The following is a 21,206-nucleotide window of genomic DNA, read 5'->3' as shown; positions in this document are numbered from 1 at the left end:
TAGCAGAAAGGTAGAACAACTCAAATGTCCATCAACTGATAATAAAATGTGATCCATCCACACAAGGGAATATTATTCAGCCATAAAAAGGAATGAAGTACTGATGGCTTCAGCAGGAATGAACCTTGAAAATATTATGCTAAATGAAGTCAGACACAAAAGGTCACATAGTATATGAATCTATTCCTATGAAATGTCCAGAATAGGCTAATCCTTAGAAATGGAAAGTAGATGAGTGGTTGTGGGGGGTTGAAGGGCTGAGAGGGGTGGGAAGAGTGGGGAGTGACTGTAATAAGCATGGGTTTCCTTTTGGGGTGATGAAAATGTTCCAAAATCAGACAGTGGTGCTGGCTGCACAACTTTGTGAATATACTTTAAAAGACACTGCCTGTACACTTTAAAAGGACAAACTTTATGGTATGTGAATTATATCTCAATAAAGCTGTTCTTTTTCAGTGTTCAGGGGAGAAAAATGTCTAAAAAGTATGGGAGGTGTGAGGGCAGAGGTGCAGGGAAGGGCAAGAATGAAATTTAAAGGTTGAGAAACCTTAACCTAGAGCCTGCTGACAAGGAACGTCACGTGTACATTTTGGTGGTGGCATTTTTATCATTTTTATTATTCTTACAGATCTGTCGTCTGTTCACTGAAGCCCTGGGGCCAGGTATGTTTCTGAATTCAGAACTAGGGGCAAAATATTAGAAAGGAAATACGCCGTGCTTGCGCGTGACGGTCAGGCAAGGTTCAGGACAGAACCCAATAAACCGACGTAGCTATTTCTGCCAGGAAACAGCTGTACTGCGCCCTAAGCGAGCTGCTTGGGCTAAGTCCTCACCATCCGGTACAGAAGCACAAGTGGCTGTCGGGCTCTTCTTGAAATGTGGCTAGCCCAAGTTGAAATGTGCCCTGAGGGTAAACACCCCTTACATTTCAAAGAGGAAATGTAAGGTATGAGGAAACTATTCCTTGATATGAGGAACCTATTTTTTAAAAGATGTAAAAACATAATCATTTTTTGACAAGTTGAAAAGGTAATATGTTGGATCTACTGGTTCAAATAAAATAGGTCATTAAAATTCAGTTCACCTGCTTCTCTTCACTTTTTATTTTCACGTGGCTGCTAGAAAATTTGTGAGTTGTCCTCATGGCTTATCTTTGTGGCTCATGTTCTGTTTCTTTATTTTTATTTTATTTTATTTTATTTTATTTTATTTTACAGTTAGTAGTCATTTGTATTTTTTTATTTTCTTTTAGGAACTGGCTATTTATACATTTTGTTCATTTTTCTCTTTTCTCTATGAATTTGCATATTTTTCTTTTCCTGATTGATTTTTTTAAAATTAAAGTTTATTGGGGTGACTTTAGTAAAGTTGTTAGAATTGTTAGTAAAGTTACATAGATTTCAGGTGTACAATTCTGTATTACATCATCTATAAATCCCATTGTGTGTTCACCACCCAGAGTCAGTTCTCCTTCCATCACCATATATTTGATTCATGTTCTGTTTCGACTGGATGGGCACCGCTCTAAGAAATCTTCTGTTAGTTCAGGGCAAGTGTGCACTCAAATGAGTATATTCCAAACTTACTTTAAGAAAAACAAACAAAAAACTGCATTTCAATGCTTTTGGATTTCTGCATTGTAATTGCAATTGCTAGATAAGGGACAGGAGGGAGCCCCTCTCCCCAGCCCCAGCTCCACGGCCAGGCTGGGCCTGACCTCTGGTCCCCCTGTAGTGAGTCCTCTGCAGTTGCCCTTCCTAGATCCCTCTGCCCAGGTGTGGGGACAGAGCCCCAAAAAAGCAGTTTCCAGGCTCTCGGCCTCACATAGAAAGGTGCTGGCTCAGGTAGTAAATGGCCATCAACTGTGATCAAATGGCCAGCAGCTGTGGCTAGTTGGCCGTCAGCTGTAACCAGTGAGCCATTGGCCACGAATATAACTGCTGTGGTTACGCTAGCAGAAAAAAAGGGGGAGCTAGCAAGAAGATGGTGGCTGAGTCTGCAAGCGGCACAGTGAGGGTTGAGAATTGTGTGGCTCCTGGTTCCTGTGTCTCCAACCCAGCCGCCAGTGAGAATATAGTGGTATGACTCCCCTACCTATGGCTCCGTGGGTGTTCCTTTTTGACCTCACCATGTCCTGCGTTCTTATGTGGGGAGTGGGACCGGAGACCCCGCCGGACGCCCCGCACGACACTTGGCGTAGTCGCAGGATCCCCTGCACTACACATGGCGCAGCGAGCAGCGTATGGTGTCGGCCAAAGCTCCCCGAAGGGCAGTGGAGCAGTTTGTGCGTATGAACACTCAGTTGCAGGAAGACCAGGAGGAGCAGCTGCCTGAGAACTGGAACCCCGTGGAGGGGTGGAAAGATGTGGACGGTTCCCCACCCAGCAGAGGCCGGAGAAAGCGAAGGTCCTTGAGGCCCTGTGGGCTGGGAAGTGCTTGCTGAGGCAGCCCGGATGCAGGACTTGTAGTCCCAGGAGGAAACGCTTGCTGAGTCCTCCGTGGGAGCTGAGGGTGAGGTCAAGGTCATCCCTCACCCCCAGGACAGCCCTGGCGAATGACTATGGACTATGGGGAATTGCCTTCCATCCCTAATTTAATGGACAGCTTGACTGTTTGTTTGGGAACATACCACCATGTAATGGAACTGGCGGATGTTTGCTTTTGTGTCTTGACCGGCCACCATTGAGAGTATGTAAGCACCTTGACTGTGAGCCGCTGTTGTTCCAGCACAGTGCCCTGAGAGGCCCAGAGAGAGTGGCAGTGCCCTGAGAGCCCTGGCTGAGCCCAGGAAGTCTGGCTGAGCCCAGAAAGAATGGCAGTGCCCTGAGAGCCTTGGCTGTGTCTAGGAAATCTGGCTGAGCCCAGAGAGAGTGGCAGTGCCCTGAGAGCCCTGGCTGTGTCCAGGAAGTCTGGCTGTGTCCAGAGAGAGTGGCAGTGCCCTGAGAGGCCCTCGTGTGCCCGGGGAGACTAGTGGTACCCTAAGAAGTCCAGGAAGTCTGGCTGTGCCCAGAGAGAGTGGCAGTGCCCTGGGAGCCCTGGCTGTGTCCAGGAAGTCTGGCTGAGCCCAGAGAGAGTGGCAGTGCCCTGAGAGGCCCTCGTGTGCCCGGGGAGACTAGTGGTACCCTAAGAAGTCCAGGAAGTCTGGCTGTGCCCAGAAGTACTGGTGGTGCCCTGAGAAACCCTGGCTGTGCCCGGGGAGACTAGTGGTACCCTAAGAAGTCCAGGAAGTCTGGCTGTGCCCAGAAGTACTGGTGGTGCCCTGAGAAACCCTGGCTGTGACCAGAGAGCTTGGCTGTGTCCAGGAAATAGCATTCACCTCCAGGCTCCTTGCACAGGGCCCCTCGCGGAAAACGCTTGTCGCGTAGATTGTGAGGCGAGACCCTGTAGGGGTGGAGTGTGGGGACAGAGCCCCAAAAAAGCAGTTTCCAGGCTCTCGGCCTCACATAGAAAGGTGCTGGCTCAGGTAGTAAATGGCCATCAACTGTGATCAAATGGCCAGCAGCTGTGGCTAGTTGGCCGTCAGCTGTAACCAGTGAGCCATTGGCCACGAATATAACTGCTGTGGTTACGCTAGCAGAAAAAGGGGGAGCTAGCAAGAAGATGGTGGCTGAGCCTGCAAGCGGCACAGTGAGGGTTGAGAATTGTGTGGCTCCTGGTTGCTGTGTCTCCAACCCAGCCGCCAGTGAGAGTATAGTGGTATGACTCCCCTACCTATGGCTCCGTGGGTGTTCCTTTTTGACCTCACCATGTCCTGCGTTCTTGTGTGGGGAGTGGGACCAGAGACCCCACCGGACGCCCCGCACGACACCAGGTCACCCCCAGCTGCTGTGTCAGCCCTGCCCCGCCACTGGTGTCAGCTCTGCGGGAAGAAGGGGAGGTGGCAGGAGGTAGTGTGGGGCGGGTTGGTATGAGCTAAAGCGCCCTGGCCAGTTTAAACAGAAGCCAGAATGTCCAGTTCGGGGCGCCTGCTTCTGCTCTTGCTCCTGGCACCACCGCTATGGCCCTTCTCGTTGCCACCGCCAGACACCCCAGAGGGCAAAGCCACCATCTCAGACCTCATCCTCTCGGTGCTGGAGAGAGCCACCTCCTTCCTGAAGAAGAGGCTGCCTGAAATCGACCTGGATGGCGTGGTGGGCTTCCGGGTGTTGGAAGGTGGGTGCTCTTGTTCCCCTGGACCTGCCACTGGGAAAACTAGTTCTCAGCCTGTCCCCTGCCTTGCTCTACACCTCTGGGACCTGGTCACCTTCTGGCCCCAAATAATCTGCTTTGACTATAAGGAAAGAGAGGTGGGGGTGGCTTGTTCCTTTCGGGTGTCTGAGGGCCATGCTGTTATCAAACTTTTTAAACACAGGAAGGATTCAAAAGCCACACGAGAAAAGATTTGGAAATTGTTATTTTCCCTGAAGGAAGTCATCCATTTGACAGTCCCTACCTCTGGACATGCCACAAACAAGGTGGACAGAGGGAGTGTGCCCTTTGAAAGGGTATTTGTGGGAGGGTGGCCATGGACAAAACCAGGGACCCCCAAGCCAATTTGCAGCCTTGGTTCCCCCTACTTCCAGTCAAAGCTGCCTGGAGATTCCGAGAAAAGAGCCAAGTGTTTATTTGTTCCGTTTTGAGAAATATGATTCCCAAAGAGGGGGTTGGAAACAGGCCAAGGCAAACAGGGAGCACCCCCTCCACACACCACTAGTTGCACAAAGCCCGTCCCTTCAGGCACCTTAAGTACAGAGAACCGGTTTGGTTCAGCCTGCGGCTTTAGCTGGCCCCCCTCCTACACTACCCCTTCTCCCGGGTCAGTGCAGCTTCTGGCCCACCAGGACTCCAGGTCCCAGTGGGGGAGGACCTCCTGGGACAGAGACATCTGCTTTCTCTCCAGCGCCACTATTCTCTCTCACCCCTGCAGGGCCACTACTAGCCAGTCAGTCTGTAGGGCCCCTTTGTGAGAACTAGAAAAAGGCAGCCCCTTCCTCAAGTCGCTTGACTGCCATCTGCTGGAAAATTGTCTTAATACATATAGAAACCAATAATAGGAACCTGTGTTGCCCTTGCTCAACTGTACAAGGAGTCTCTCCACCCAATCTGAAATCCTCCCTCATTCTTTTCTCCTGTGTAACAACCCTAAGTATAATTACTAATAGCTATTTATTAAGTGCTGACTTTGCACTATTGACAATGCTAAGTCTTCTCTATGCATTAGCTCAATTAATCCTTATGACCCCCATCTCCAAGAAGTAAGGACAATCATTATCCCTGTATTACAGATGAAAGGGAAGTGGAGAGAAATTAAATGACTTTCTGGTCACCCAACGAGAAAGCCTTAGAGTCAGAATTTGAACCCAGGCCCACCTCCAGAAATCAAGCTCTTAGCCACCACCCTCCATCACTCTGGCCACACCCCCATCACCCAGCTGAGCCCCGCAGAGGCCTCATTTCCCACAAGCTCAGCAAATTCTTTCCCCTCGGGAGCTGGAGGAGGCAGAGATTAATCATTGTATCTTGGGATTTTGTTTCCTGTCCACGTGACTTGTCAAATGGTGGAGTGAGTGATCTCTGTCCCCTCCCAGTGAACCTACAAGGCGTGCAGAAGGGGTGGGCCCAGGACCCCCAGCTGCAGCCACTGAGCCTGCGCGTGGAGAAGCTGCTGCGAAAGCTGGCACCTCTCCTCCACAGATCCATTTCCTACCTCAAGCTGAGCGACCCCCAGTACCTAAGAGGTAATGGCAGGGGGTGGAGTCCCATTTCTTCAGGAACACAGCCTCTGGGGACATTTACTGAAATCACCTCGTGTGCCCATCTGGTGCAAGGGAGGGTGCAGGACGGCCTGTAACTGCGCCCTGTGGGCCAAGCGTGCCACAGGCTGACCCTGGGGAATGTCTGCTCATCCTTGACTTCAGATTGAGATGACTTCTCCCACCCACACAGAGGGCGTGGAAAGTAGGGAATGTGTCACCCCCCATGTGTTCAGCTCATGCCCAGTCTTGGGGACCTTCATCGTAGACCAGAGGGGAGGAGAGGGTCTGTCCCAGAAGGTGGGAATCTAAATGGTGGTTCAGCCCTTTTCACAGCAAATATTAGTGTATTGCTACATCTTTTTTGTGCCTTATAAAGCTGAGTCTCTTCTTGTCAGCCCTGAGTTGCCCTACCGAGGGCCCCATCCTATAAGCCTGGCCTGAGGTATTCCCAGGAGCGGGGAGGGATTATAAACCATATCATCATGGTCACCTGACCCTGTCTCCCAGGCTCACAGCTCACATCAGGCTCCACTACATGAGACCACGGCCCCACCCTCCCTAGCCCTGGCCTCCCTCTCTGCAGGGCAGGTCCTCCACCCTCTCCCAGGCCTGGTCCCTAAGACCCTCCCAGCCCAATGTCATCCTAAAGAAGCCCCTTGGCTGGGCATCTCTGTTGTAGGAGCTCCACTTTCTAACTGAACCAAAGGACTCAACTCACCCTTTTCACACGTCTCAAGCTTCCACAGGTGCAGTAGATTTAGCCAAAGCCTGTCCCAACACTATTCTAGTGATTCTTTTAAAGGGTGTTTTTTAGAAAAAGAGCCTCCTGAGTGTTTCAAACACAGTGCCCAGCCAGCAGGTGAGGCTTAGAGCCCTGAGCAGACAGCGGTGTGTGATCAGGGCTGCCGGGGGAGGGACACCCATTTCCAAGGCTCTGAGCCACAGGAGCCTGGGGGGCCGGTAAGCCCTGTGTGGCCCACTGCTCCTGGGTCTCTTCCCCACGCCCTCCTCTCTGCCAGAGTTCCAGCCAACCATCCAGCCCGGGTTTTGGAAGCTGCCGCACGTCTGGACTCACAGCACTGCCTCCATGGTGTACCCCACGTTTGAGCCCCAGGACTCCTTCTCAGAGGAACAGAGTGACTTGTGCCTGGTGCAGCTGCTGGGAACCGGGTGGGCGCCCTGCACGTGCCTCGCTTCCCGAATATCCCCAAGTGCTTGCCCTCTGCCTGTCCTCCCGTTCCACTCACTCTCCGGGTCCCCAAGGGTTTGTACAAAACCAGGAGCAGCTCCCCCAGAGCCACCCCGACCCGGCCTTCTCCCACCCCCATCACGTGTGAGTCTGTCCCACTCTCCACCCAAGGCCGCCACCCCCCCATAATCCCACCCTACCTCCTGACTGTTGTCCCCACATCGGAGAGATCTTGTCCAAACCACAGTTAACACCCCACCCCCAGAGCAAAGCTTCCTCTTGTTCTGAGGAGATAGCCTTTCCCCAGTTTCCTCGGACCCTCAAAGGCACCATCTTCCTTCCACTCTAAGCCTTTTCCTCTGTGGGGCCCTCAGCCACCCCCACTTGCCCCAGCCCTGGGCCTAAGTAACTGCTCACACTTCAGGGCCAGCTCCAGCATCCTTCCTCCAGAACCTTCCCTGACTCCACTGCATGAGGCTGACCTCCCAGTGTGGGCTGCCTCTCCTGGCACCACCGGCAGCCACAGATGCAATAGTCATATACCTTTGTTTTATGGTTCCGTCTGGTCCACTGGGCTGTAGGTCTAGAAAGCAGGGCCAAGCCTAGTTTAGCTCCCCATTTTATCCTGCTGAGCGCTGGGCTTGGAGCACATCCCCTGGGGCAGTCCTTGATGGAGGGCACCCGTGGGCAGAGGGACAGCAGGTGCTCGGGCCCCCATCTTCTCAGCATCTTTCGGAGAGGTGTTCAGAGAGGACACAGCTGGGCTCACAGAGGGTCTGCACTCCAGTGAGGGACCCACACCCTGTTGCCCAATCACTTTTATGGGCCAGGCCTGGCATAGGCAGAATTGGCACGCTGGGTCCACACCCACGATAACTCCAAGTCTCCTCCCTGTGCTGGGGTGCTGATTTAGCCAATGAAGACACAGGACACCTTGTGCCCAGCTGGGTACCTGGAACCTATGGGGTTCTAATAACTAGTGGGGGAATCGGGACCAGGGAATCCTCCAGGCCTTTGGGCTTCCTTCCTAAAGGAACCCTTAGCAGCCTGGAACCACCTCTTCCCCAGGACGGACAGCAGCCAGCCCTGCCAGCTCTCTGGCTTCTGCAAGACCCTCATGACCAAGCTCGGCTGCTCAGGCTACTGCCTATCCCACCAGCTGCTCTTCTTCCTCTCCGCCAGGATGGTGAGTGCCAGTGTGGACCCAACCATGACCCTCAGAGGAGAAAAAGGGACCCACGGCAGTGTGGTTTTCTATGCTACACACCAGGAAATTAAGCACGGTTTTGGACTTGTACTTTGAATATCAGGAAAAAGTGAGAGTAGCCTGCCATCCATTGGCTGTGAAATCCAACCAAACTAGTAAGAGTGGGGAGAATTGGGATTCTGTTGGACAGAGAGCTTTGTATCCTGAACGGAATAAGAGGGCATCAGAAAAACAAAAAGAGAGAGTCAAAGAGGAGCAGCAGGAAGAACTCAGTAAACAACAAACAGAAAAGGACTTAGAACAAAGTCAGTGGATGGCTGTTTCCTGGAGACCAAACCGAGACCAAACCAACCCCACTCGCACCTCACCAGTACTCGATGCTCTTCCAAGCCCAAGAGCTCAACCTTTGCTAAATAATCATTTTTTTAAAGATTTTTTTTATTGGTGAAGGGGAACAGGACTTTATTGGGGAACAGTGTGTACTTCCAGGCCTTTTTTCCAAGTCAAGTTTTCCTTTCAGTCTTATTGTGGAGGGCGCAGCTCAGCTCCAGGTCCAGTTGCTGTTGCTAGTTGCAGGGGGCGCAGCCCACCATCCCTTGTGGGAGTCGAACCGGCAACCTTGTGGTTGAGAGGATGCGCTCCAACCAACTGAGCCATCGGGGAGGCAGCTCAGCTCAAGGTGCCGTGTTCAATCTTAGTTGCAGAGGGCATAGCCCACCATCTCTTGCGGGACTCAAGGAATTGAACTGGCAACCTTGTGGTTGAGAGCCCACCGGCCCATGTGGGAATCGAACCGGCAGCCTTCGGAGTTAGGAGCATGGAGCTCCAACCGTCTGAGCCACCGGGCCGGCCCTAAATAATCATTTTTAAACATATATTTCTTTATATAGAAAGGGAGGGCTTGTTGTTTCTATTCAAAAATGTTCAGTGTCCAGAAATTCTTAGCCCAGAAGGGCCTTGCTGGTTTTAACAATCTCTTATTATTATTTATTTGCAAGCCAACACAGTCCAATATTTTTATAAATACAGGTAGAAAGTTACCCTGATACATTGCTATAGAAGTTTCTAAAGCCAAGTCTCATTTCCTGTCCTTCTCTGCCTCGCAACCGGTCTGGCCACCAGTCCTCAGCCCACACTTTGAGTAGTCCGTTGCGGCCAGCCCTGTTAGTCTAGAATCAGAATGTGGTGACTGCAGCTAGCAGTTATAGAGCGTCCCCTAGTGTCAGGTACTTCCTAGTTACCGGTATCACCTACCTGCAGGAGTACCCCTCCAGCGTAGCTCCCAGTATTACCGCCCTTTCCCTGTGAAGACCCTGGAGGCATAAAAAGGTGAATTTAGTGGGCCAAGGTCACAGAGCTCCTAAATGGCAGAGCCGCAACTCAAAAACAGCTCTCTCTGATGCCCCAGCAGGCTGGGAGTGTGGATGGGGAAGAAATTCTGGGAAAGGGGGAAAGACCTGGCCCAAAGGTAGCCCCTTGCATTACCATCTCAGAACTGCAAGTCTTTTCCTGTAACCATACCATCAACTTCTTTTGTCCCCCTAGAAGGGATGCACAACGGGGCTGTTCCACCAGAGCCAACACTATATGAACCTCTTCTGTGCCAACATGATGGATCTGAACCGGAGAGCTGAGGCCATTGGATATGCCTACCCCACCCGGGACATCTTCATGGAAAACAGTGGGCATTCGCTCTAGGGACAAAGCAGCAGTGTGTCCCTGATTCTGACACACACACACACACACACACACATACACACACACTCACAATAGAGCTGCCAGATTTAGTAAATAAAAACACAGGATCCCCAGGTAAATTTAAACTTCACAAAAGCAGTGAACACATTTTTGGTATAAGTATGTCCCAAACATTGTATGAGCTATACTTGTACTTAAAATATTTTATTTGTGATTTATTGGAAACTCAAATTTAGTTGGGCATCCTGTATTTATCTGCCACTGTTTTGGCTGCTTCCTGCTCCCAGTGACAGAGCTCTTCATGGACTTATTGACTAGCTGACTGGCAAAGAGACATTCGCAAATCCTTACAAATGAGACCGAAAGGGGGTCCCTGGGTGGCTGCTCCTTGGCGTGGGTGTCCAGACCCCTCTCCTGACCACTCCTCTTGAGTGGCCCGGACCAAGGCCCTAAGTGGGAGCCCCTGCTCACTGAGGCAGAGCTCAGGGCTGCCTCCTTCCAGCCACTGCCTCGAGCGCCCACCTCCAGGTGCTGCCTGGAGGAGACAAGTGGTACTCTGGTGGCCTTGGGAGTGGGAGGAGGGGAACCTTGGGGGCAGGGCTACACAGGGTCCCCTGTCTTTGCTTCTAGTCATGTTCTGCGGAATTGGTGGCTTCTCCGACTTCTACAAGCTCCCGTGGCTGGAGGCCATTCTCAGTTGGCAGAAGCCACAGGAAGGATGCTTCGGGAAGCCTGGTGAGCTGCCTTTCCCGCTGGTGCGGCCTGTATTCTCTAAGCCAGGAGGGGAAATGATACAGTGGTGTTAGGGGCACAGAGAGATTTGCAGCACCCCTGTGCATGCACATACATGAACACACACACACACACACACACACACACACAGATGGAAATGGGCTCAGAACTTTGGAAGCCAAAACTTTACAGGACAGGAGGCAGTCTTGTTGGAAGGTGCATCTGTGTTAACAAATTCATTCTTTCAACGACTATTCCCTGGGCACCTACTGTATGCCAGATACTGCTCTAGGCTCCAGGTAAACTAGGGCACTGAGAAAAAGAGGCAGGAACCACCTAAACAAACCAGTAATTGAAATAATAGTGAGTTCTGAAAGGACTGCGAAGGTGACACAGGCTGAGAAAGAAAAGAACACTGGGGGAGGTTCTTAGGCGGAGAGGTCAGGGGAGATGTCTGGGGGTGGTGCACAGAAGCAAAGGGCGGAGGGTGCAGCCCCTCCCAGCCGTGTGACACTGGACAGCTGATCCTCATTGGAGTGAGTTGCTTCACCGTTCTGATCGTTGATTTCCCCACCTGTAAATAAATGGGCTTAATAATCTCCTTCCTAAACTATGAGGAGGAGACATAATACCTGTGAAATCACCTGTCCTGTCCTGGGTACAGAGGAACCTCCCAATAAATGCTGGCACCCTAAATGAGAACTTTGGGATGCTCAAAGAGGCAAAGCTTTTTTTCTTCCCTTCCCCACTCCCAGCTCTGATTCACGTCGTTGTTCTCAGTCTAGTTGTGGAGGACGCAGCTCCCTGGCCCATGCTGGTATTAGGAGCCTTGCACTCCACCCGGCTGAGGCAGTGTTCTCTGGCCATCGGTCGGCCACTCAGAGCAGCTCATGGCAGCTCTCACCAGCTGTCGCCCCTCACACTGGCCACCAGGCGCTCACGGCAGCTCGCGGCAGAGCTCGTCAACTCATGGGGTCCTTCCTCTGCCTGCTCCCAGCAGCCCAGCTCCAGGGAGAGCCGTTGTTCACAATCTTAGCTGTAGAGGGCGCAGCTCACTGGCCCATGTGGGAATGGACCCGGCGACCTTAGGAGCACAGTGCTCCAACCACCTGAGCCACGAGGCCGCCCAAGGCAAAACTTTTTAAATAAGAGAGTCTGTTTTTGAAACAGAGAAGTTTATAAAAATAAAGGTTCTCAGGCTCCCAGACCTAGAGATTCAGCAGGTGGAGAGTGGGGCTGTGGAACCTGCATTTTTTTTTAATTTACTTTTCAATTACAAGTTGACATACAATATAATATTAATTTCATGAACCTGCATTTTTAATGAGTCCCTCTGGCCATTCAGATGTGGGTGGTTGGGGGATCACAATTGGAGAAATACCAGTAGATGACAGATTTAGGCCATGTGGAAGGATCTGCAGCAGGGGCTCAAGGAAACTTCTGGAAGAGGCTACAGATTCAAGAGAAGACCAGAATTACTAGAGGTGTTGTGAAGGGGAGGTTTAGCAAATAACGTTTAAAACTCCATCTTGAGAAGTTCCTCTTTCACTCTTCTTCCAGATGCTGAAGATGAAAAATTACCTAAAGACACTCAACAACAGCGTTATTTGAGAAGAGTAAAGAGGAGAGAAAAACAATTTACAGGTAATAAAAATGCCCAAGGGACCTTCTTGGAATGAAACCAAGATGCCCAAGAAAGACTATACACAGATCACCGTCAATTCAAAACAGGCCCCAGCATCACTGAAGGGCTGGAACAGAGAGGGTCCTTGTGTTGGGGGGGAGGGAAGGGTAGGAGTCCCTGATATTCTCTTCTTAGAAAGTGGGGAGTCTGGAGATATTGTCTCCAGTGAAAGGAACACAAAAGAGAAGTTTCAGTGTATTGTGGAAAATCACAGAAATAACCCCACTCTCTCAAGTCTAGTCTGGAGAACAGAACCTCTGTGGAAGAATCAGGAAACGTCACAGAGGGAATTGAGTATAGGGAACTTATCTCAGAATTGTTGCCCTGCCCGGAAGCAGAGCTGGAGGGACCAGGGGAGGAGGTGGTGTTAGCAGAATCTTCAGGGGTGGACACAGAGGAGACAGAGAAGACCCCCGACTTCTCCCCTTGCTCCACCTGTGCCTACTGTGGACAAGGCCGTCTGGGAAATGTAATTTGGAGGGGTCAGTGCACTGGGGTTTGGGGCAAAGAAGGTCAGGAAGGGGATGTGAGAGCCAACAGGCAAATGACCAGTGCAATCCCAGTGGCCACACGTCCTGGGTCCCCCGCGTAGTCCTATACTCCTGGTGCCGTTATGAATAGGGCCCCTTTTCCTCCCAAATGTGTCCTGGTTGAAATGATAAATTATGTGGTCAGCCCACCCAGGCAGAGAGACTGAGAATAGGATAAAAGTATATTGGCATGGAAAGAAACGCAAGACAGAATATGGGAGGAAAGCACTGAGGGAGAAAGAAGGAAGAGAGGAGTTGATTTCAATCTTTTTATTAATAAAAAATAAGTAACTGCAAGGCGAAAGCAGGAAGGGAGGTGGAATAGCCAGCTCCGAGTAGATGTCCGCCGTATGTGGGAATGATTCCAGTAATTAAGCATCTCACCATCAACACATGGCCTCATCATGTACCTGCAGAGAGGGCAGAGGAAGCACAAAGCCAATGGGTCCATTTTGTAGCTGCCACCAGGGGCTGGGCAGGGGAAGGGAGAGACTTTCTCAGGCGACTCCTAGAGGTCCCCTGCCCTTAAGAGGCCTGCCTTCCCCAAAATGGGCTGGGACTGTCATGGTGGGCGGTAGGGGGCCTGCTGTGCATACCCTGGGAGCTGGCTGCTCCCTAGAGACTGACAGCTGGAGAGGGAGCTGCAGAAATTCAGAAGTCAAGGCCCTTCCTGGGGCCCTGCAGGTTGACCAACAGCCTAGAAAAGTGCCCGGGATGGAGCAGCATGCACCTTCCTTCACTTATGACACACACCCATGGATACTAAGAGCACGGGATTTGAAGCCAGGCTGTCTGAGTTCAAATCTGCTTCTGCCCTTATTATGGGAGTCCCTCTACCCATCTGAGCCTCAGTTTCCTCATCTGTAAAATGGGAACCAAACAGTGCCTCCTTCATAGGGCTGTTGGGGTTAATATCAGATCATTGTGCCACGTGCTCCCCGTGGCATTTGGCATATGGTAGGCATATGGTAAGCATAGACTGCCAGGGTGAGCAATTATGGTCCTTGAAATCTGCATTCTCTCTCCCTCCAAGGGGCCTGACTGGGGTCCTCTTCTCCAAGTCTGTGAGGGGAGAGGAAAGTCTTGGCTCTCTCTACCTGCCCAGAGACTTTGACTTCAGAGAACTAAAAAGCATCTAAGGGGTTCCTGTCTCAGGCAGGTGATCAGGGTCATGTGGGACTGGCAGGCCCTGGGAGAGGTGTCAAGGTCAAGAAATGAGCTGTGGAGTCATCAGGGCTGGGAGCTCAGCTCTGCTACCTGAGCCTCAGTTTCCCCATCTATAAAATGGGGCAATGAGGTGCTTCCTAGAAGGTCTCACCACCTTCCCCTGAAAGCAGGGGAAACTGGAAGGAGCTAGACAAGGGTGTGGCCTCAGGTCAGATCCCTTGGGAGGGGCCCCAGCATGACAATCACCACATAGTCACCCCCCTGAGACAGGGACCCGGTTTCTATGGTGCTGTATGTGTTCCTGTAAATCATTGGGAGGAGGTGTAACCTCCAGATGATGGGACTCCAAACGGTTGAAGACGTATCTCTGGAGAGAGGAGACATTATCAGCCAACATCACGATGGCTGGGGGATGGGTGTCTGGCCCAGCAAAATGGATCCACCAGCACCAGGCTGCCTGGGGGAACATCTGAAAAGCACTCATGATAAACTGTGGCCACCACCCAGCACTCACAAGGGAACTCTGTCTCTCCCCAGATGGCTGCTCCTCCCACAACACAGCCGTGGCTGTGGCAACCCTGGGCGGCTTCCTCTATGTCCTGACACAGTACCCCCCAGCACATGGAGAGCTGCGGCATGCCACACTGGCACCACCAACCGCCACTCACGTAGATGGTTCCATGCCTGCCATCCACCAGGAAGATAAAACCCACGCCTTTGGTCCCTCCTTCTGAAATCCTGGGTCACACCCTGAGAAGGAGACACCCAGCTCCATCCCTGGGCCCTCGGGGAGCAGGGCCCAGGAAACGGGACTGGGATGGATCCAGGTGTGGCAGCAAATAAATTCAGAGTGCGGTTGAGTGGGGATTTGAGCCTTGTTTCTGAACACTTTGGACAACTTCTAGGGCTGTGTTCCAAATCTTCAACCCACTCAACACACATTCTGAAGAGACCTGTAAACTTGTGTCTTGAAGGTGATTTGTTCAGATGTCAACTGTTGCATCTTCCCCAGTGGGAGAAATAAGGAACTGGAAAATAATAGTTTAGGTCATGACCTAGAACTTGAGAGAGGAACATGAACGGCAGCCCTTAAAATCTTTATAACCTATCCAAAGAACTCTATGTTATCATGAAGTCACATCAGGTCACGGTTATTCCATTTTACAAAAGACAGTGTAGCCTAATGGCGAACAGTGTGTTCTGTGCCCTGACGACCTGAGTCCAAATCCCAGTTACCCCACTAATTAGCTCAGTGTGCCTGGGCCAAGTCATTTAGCCTCTCTGTGACTCCATTTCCTCATCGGTACAGTTGGGATAATTGGGATAATTAATTGGGGTAATTACAGCACCTACGTCAATATTAGCTCCACTGCTGTGAGAGTTATGTTTGGTGAGTACTGAGACTGGTACCTGTGATGTAGTAAGTGCCAGGTAAGTGTTATCTGCTACAATGGCGATGAGGTCAAATTACATGGGGTCTTGTCCAGAAGCAGCAGGAAGGGGCAGCTTGTCAATGTCCCTCTACTGCCCAGCTTGAGGTTCTTCCCTTGTGTTCTGTCTCAGTGTGCGTATATCTTAATGTGTCCGCTGGAGCTCTAATCTAGTGTTTAAGACAAAACCTTCTGGAACCTTGTTATGGGTCCAGGTCCCTGTCCATGGTGCTGATTTCAAGCTGCATGCAGACAGGCATCAAAATTAGACTCCAGGGTAGAAAAACCTGGTCCGTGGTCTGGAAGGCTCTTTAAGTCCATTATCTTGCTTTGCTTCCATGCAGAAAGTGGGAAATCACTACTGATCATCCTTATGTGACAATTTAGTTGTATTTGAAAATGTGAATTAAAATACTCGGTGCGGGGGGAGAGGGGGGTCTTCTAAATCTTTCCTTTAGGAGTTAGTCTCCTATGTCTAATCCTCTTTGCCACTGCTCCTGGATGCGTTCCCAAAATTGCTCTTAGATTGTCAGACCCACAGGAAAGTTCCTGGATTCTGTTGATGGATTTGACTTGCTTTTGAGATTATAGTTTTCTTGGGGAACCAGGGCCAGACCTTAATACCCACTTGGCACTCTCTACATGTCAGGATGTCTTTCACATTGCCTCGCAAACAAAAGCTTACCAAGACAGACATACAACCAGATTAGGGGGGAGTCATGCCCCTTACCCACCCCCGTCCCCTTCCTTCCTGAATTCGGTATAGATTAGCCACTGGAACCGAACACCGAATCTTTTTAGAAGGCTTAAGTTACCAAACCAGGGGGGGACATGACTCTAGGAGAAACCTGAGCTTACAAGTCACTTTCAAGAAAAGGGGAAATGAAAGACAGTTTGGGGAATGTAATCAATAATAATTAAAGATTTTGTAGGGTGTCAGATGGGCACATGTCTCATTAGGGAGACCACCTCAGGGACAGTGTAGATCCGTGGCCACTGCACTGTACACCTGACACTGAAGCTGAATAATATTGTATGTCAACTATAATTTAATATATATATACTCGCAGAATATGGAGTACAGCTTAGGGAATAGTCAATGCAATTGTAATAGATACATACCATGCCAGGGGGGCAATAGATTAGGGGTGGGGGGTTATCACTTTGTGAGAGGTGAAATGTGTAACTATTACATTGTTTTGTACACCGGAAACTAATAATGAAAAAGAAAGAAAAGAAAAGGGAATCCCGATGCAAAATGGGAAAAGTCATGAGTTAAGACTTTCTCTGTCAAGTCAACTTAGTATGAATCCGTTTGTGGGAACAACTTCTGCAGGACAGTTTCAGGACACCAGATATGAGAGAAGAGGGAAGGGAAAAAAAAATCACAATTAGCAAGAGTCAAGACGAGCTCAAGTGTGCAGTCTGCCGTTCTCTGTCTCAGCGATGGGGTGCCTCGACTTCCCTCTCACACACCATTGGTCAGGGAGACTGGACCAAACAGCATTTCACCAGGACCCCCTGCATCTCCCAGGTCTTAACTTATTCTCTTTCTTCCACCTGGATTACCTGTTCTGCCCCCAGCCCCCAATCCAGTTAAGAGTTTATTTGTCCTTTAAGATTCAACTGGGAGGGCCAGCCAAGTGGCTCTGGTGGTTGGAGCACTGCACTCCTAAACGCGGAGGTCACCGGTTAGCTTCCCACACGGGCCAGTGAGCTGCGCCCTCTACAGCTAAGATTGTGAACAACAGCTCTCCCTGGAGCTGCGCTGCTGTGAGCAGCAGGAGGTTGGCATGAGCTACTGCGGGCTACTGTGTGCTGCTGTGGGCTACCGTGTGCTGCCATGAGCGGCCGGTGGCCAGCGAGAGCTGCGTGAGCGGCTGACCGAGGACTGGCACCTACGGCTTCAGCCAGAAGGAGCGCAAGGCTCATAATACCAGCATGGGCCAGGGAGCTGCATCCTACACAACTAGACTGAGAAACAACGATTTGAACTGGGGGTGGGGAGGAGGAAAAAGGGGAGAAAAAAAGATTCAACTGGAATGTCACTTGTCCTATGAAATATTCTCCCATCCTCCCACCTGCCTCTCTTCTTCTATACATGGCTCTCTGGCACCTTATTCTGGCAGTTATTTGTGTACTTGTTGATTCTATCATCAGACTGTAAACTGTGACTGTAAACTAACTGCCTTAGGCATGGACGTGCCCAGCTCCTGCTAAACCTCCTGGAATATACAGGTAGAAGTGCTTAATAAGTGTTTGCAGAATTAAATAGAGAGGGGTGGGTGTGAGGAAAGAAAAACCAGCCTCCTTGGATTGTCGTGTTCAAATCTTAGCTGGTGGAAGAGACCTTGGCTTGTGGGCACTGTTGAGTCTGGTCTGGCCAGATGCCAACCCCCCAAGTCCACGCAGAATGAGGGAAGCCCCTTATGTCACCCCCCAGACATGGAGGGTACAACAGAACCTCTTGCCTCTCAAAACCTCAAAACCAGTTCTAGGATATTGTAAACACCCTCACAGCAGTTTATATAATGGAAAGAGAACACAACACAAACAGAAGAAAATGGACTTGGTTTATAATTTCTAAAAAGATTTTATAAAAAGCAACTTTGGTTTTCCAGACTCCAAAATAAACATGCCTCCCCACTTGAGACAGAAGTTGCTTCTAGGCAGGAAAGCAGAGCTCATGATTCAAAAACCAGCTGTCTCCTCCGCTTCCAGCTGTGTGATTGTGGGCCAGAGACTGCCCTCTCTGTGCCTCCATTTCCTTTTCTATATGAGGGATAATTTAACACCCTCCTTGGAGGATTCATGAGGGCATCCAATAAAATGGTGCAGAGTAAGCCCCTTGAACAGTTTCTGAGGCTTAGATGAGCTCAAGTGGCTGTCAATGTTAGTTTTCTTAGAAAACCCAGCATCCATACCACCTCTGGGGTTTTATCAGTCACCTATTATTTACTAGCAAGTGACATCATCCCCATCCATTCATTCAATAAATATTGAATGAAATAACAGTAAAATGCTTGGACTCTGACTCCATCCTATACCCATGGCTTTCAGGCTAATAATTCCAGGAGAGAAATTCTGCTCAGGGCTTGAAATTTTACAAAAATCAGCCCCTCCCATTTCTCTTCCCTTGACATAAAAGAAACCTGAGCTCTGTATTTTCTTAAGATGGATTTGAGAAACGGCGAGGGCTCCCATCTTCTCTGTTGGCGCTTTCTAGATCAGAAAACCTTTTCTTACTCCAAACTCTGACATTTGAGTTTTGGCCTTTCTGAGCGACGGCACCCAGACTTGGCATTGACTACAGCCTGCTGCGTGCCACGCTTTGCTCTGGGATGGGTGACACAGCGGAGAACACAAACAAGGACCCCGTTCCCATCCATTTATTCAAGAAACATCCGGAAACACCTACAAGCACATCCGGAAGTGCCTGTGTGCCAGGCACTGTGCAAAGTGCTGGGGGAAAGCAGTGAAAGGCAGACATTGGCTCTACCCTCATAGAGATGACAGTCAAGGCGGGAGGTGCACATCGGGAAAGTTATAATCAAGCAGATCAAGTTTGTGGTAGGGAAAGATTGGGGGCACTGCTTAAACATTTTATTCTTTTCCTCAATGGATAATTGATACCGATGCATAAACGTGGTTCACGTTCTAGGTTCGTGGAGGAAACAAAGACGTTTGCTACATTCCACACCTAGTGGGAGAGCCTACTAAATGCATGAAAAAGCTACCCAGCAAGAGAAGAGGTGTCTTCAGCAAATGTGTGCTCCACAGCTGAAGAGGGCGTGTGAACTCTCAGAGGCTCCGGGAGGAGGCCACACCCCCAAAGCCCACGCTGTCAGCCTCAGGCTTACAACCCCTCTGGCAGTTTGCAGTCACTCCCTGTTCCCACCCCCAGCCCCAGGCAGCCACTAATCTGCTTTCTGTCTCTGCAGATTTGCCTTTTCCTGACATTTAATACAAATAAAATGACTCCACAAATTTTTTTTTGGGGGGGATGACTAAAATGTCCTGACAGTGGACTAAGGAGATGCTGAGATGTCTCTATACAGCCAAGTGTACACTTAAAACAGGTAGTTTATAGTATGTAAATTATACCTCAATAAAATTGTGGGGGTTTTTTTTGGGGGGAAGAGGGGTTTGTTTGCTTTTAAACCTTCTAGTGGCTGCTTGCTTCTCTTGGACTGAAATCCAAACTCTTTTGCCTGGAGCCCTGAGGCATCTGGCCTTGGCCTGGCCCTCCCACCCTCACCCTCTGCACACTCTCCTCTCCTCCCTGGCTGACTTCTCCTCTCCTCAGGCTCTACCTGCAAGGCTCTGGCCCCCATCTCCCCATAGCTGTCCCTTCTTAACTATCCTTTACGTCTTTGTCTAAATGGGCTTACAGAGGCCTTCCCTCTTACCCCCATGACACCATTCTCTCTCCGTCCTGCTTCTTCCTGGCTCTCACCACACTTGGCCTATTTCGCCATTAAAATCTAAGTTACAGGAAGGCAGGGCAGGTCTGTCTGTTTCATCACATTTAGCACATAGGAGTTCAAGCTGATGAATCCACGTACGACAGGGGAACCTGGATGAGGATACTAAGAGGGGCCAAGGTATTCCAAACAGAGAGCGTGTGTGGGCGGAGGGGAAAGAAACCCTGAATCTAAGTTGGCTGGTTTTGACTGAAACTGTGGATTTGGGCTGTGAAAAGAAAACTGAGGCTTATTTAACAGTTTAAGAGTTTATTTGAGCAAAAATTTATTCAAATCAGGCAGCACCCAACTGGAAGTGGCTACCGTGTTTCCCTGAAAATAAGACCTAGTCGGACAACCAGCTCTAATGCATCTTTTGGAGCAAAAATTAATATAAGACCTGGTCTTATTTTACTATAAGACCAGGTATAATATAATATAATATAATATAATATAATATAATATAATATAATAATATAATATTATACCGGGTCTTATATTAGTTTTTGCTTCAAAAGACGCATTAGAGCTGACTGTCTGGCTAGGTCTGTATTTTCTGGGAAACAGGGTAGGAGCACTCCCCCAAGAGCCAGGGGAAAGACTCCTATACAGACAGTGGGGAAGCAAAGGAAGGAAATTGATTGGCTATAGCTTAAAGCCTAGTTGGCTGTTTATGATTGGTTGTCCTTAGCGTCTTGATTTCGTACCCTTGTGGCATTTACAGGTTAAGTATTGGGTTGCTTACTTTACAGGCAGCCACAGCCTTAGAGCCACATCAGTCTAAAGACTTCCTTGTTTAACGTAATAGGCTGCTTGGTTGAAATGAAGAACTTCCATGACACTTAATGTACTCAGAACAACTTGGCAAAGGAGTGACAAACATCAAAGTAGGGAAAAGACGAAACGTCAGAACTGGGCAAAGATAACTGCCTGCCACCCGCCAACTCCTTGGTGACAAACAGGACTTCAGGAGCAGGGAAGGCAGGCCTTGGCTTGTTCGCTGCTGGGTTTTGGCAGCCGGAATATAAAGATCAAAAAGACATAATCCCTTCTCCTCATCATATTTGCATCAGGCCGGGTCTTTTAATCCCCAAGAGAAACAGTCATTGTGAATGTGGTTAACTGAAGTGAACTCACTTCCCTCACAGGCCGCAGAGCCACTCTTGGGGGCCCCATTTGAGGTCCCTGATGATATTAACTCAGAAATTAAGGTGTCAGCGGGGCTGTGCGCTCTCTGAAGCCTTGAGGGAAGAATCTGTCCATGTCTCTCTCCTCGCTTCTGGTGTTTGCCAGCAATCCTGGTGTTCCTTGGCGTGTAGAGGCCTCACTCTAGGATCCGCCTCTGTCTACACATGGCTGTCTCCATCTGTA

The 21,206-nt window shown here is 49.9% G+C and overlaps 1 protein-coding gene across 4 annotated transcripts; it reads left to right on the top strand.

The window, feature by feature from the left end:
* The first annotated feature begins 3,934 nt into the window (after window positions 1-3,934).
* Window positions 3,935-19,292, top strand: C15H16orf89 (chromosome 15 C16orf89 homolog). Of its 4 annotated transcripts, none has more exons than XM_033101740.1 (9): window positions 3,935-4,152; window positions 5,568-5,717; window positions 6,755-6,905; window positions 7,993-8,110; window positions 9,680-9,812; window positions 10,460-10,564; window positions 12,122-12,205; window positions 14,480-14,639; window positions 19,034-19,291. In XM_033101740.1, the coding sequence occupies exons 1-9, from the start codon at window positions 3,948-3,950 to the stop codon at window positions 19,074-19,076; spliced, it is 1,149 nt and encodes a 382-aa protein (XP_032957631.1). In that variant the 5' UTR covers window positions 3,935-3,947; the 3' UTR covers window positions 19,077-19,291. The 4 variants fall into 4 exon arrangements, with proteins under 4 accessions (XP_032957631.1, XP_032957630.1, XP_032957633.1 ...); XM_033101739.1 differs by having other exon boundaries at window positions 9,677-9,812; window positions 19,034-19,289; XM_033101742.1 differs by lacking the exon at window positions 5,568-5,717 and having other exon boundaries at window positions 9,677-9,812; window positions 19,034-19,292.
* The last annotated feature ends 1,914 nt before the right edge of the window (window positions 19,293-21,206 follow it).

The sequence above is a fragment of the Rhinolophus ferrumequinum genome (genome assembly GCF_004115265.2).
Source record: "Rhinolophus ferrumequinum isolate MPI-CBG mRhiFer1 chromosome 15 unlocalized genomic scaffold, mRhiFer1_v1.p scaffold_54_arrow_ctg1_1, whole genome shotgun sequence".
NCBI classification, from domain to species: domain Eukaryota; kingdom Metazoa; phylum Chordata; class Mammalia; order Chiroptera; family Rhinolophidae; genus Rhinolophus; species Rhinolophus ferrumequinum.
This window is presented reverse-complemented; position numbering and strand designations above follow the sequence as displayed.

Coding starts and splice junctions, on each gene's coding strand:
- C15H16orf89 (XM_033101739.1), top strand. CDS start 3,948: ATGTCCAGTTCGGGGCGCCTGCTTCTGCTCTTGCTCCTGGCACCACCG. Junction 8,111..9,676: donor TCTTCCTCTCCGCCAGGATG/GTGAGTGCCAGT, acceptor TTGTCCCCCTAG/AAGGGATGCACAACGGGGCT. Junction 14,640..19,033: donor TCCATGCCTGCCATCCACCA/GGAAGATAAAAC, acceptor TTCACGTTCTAG/GTTCGTGGAGGAAACAAAGA.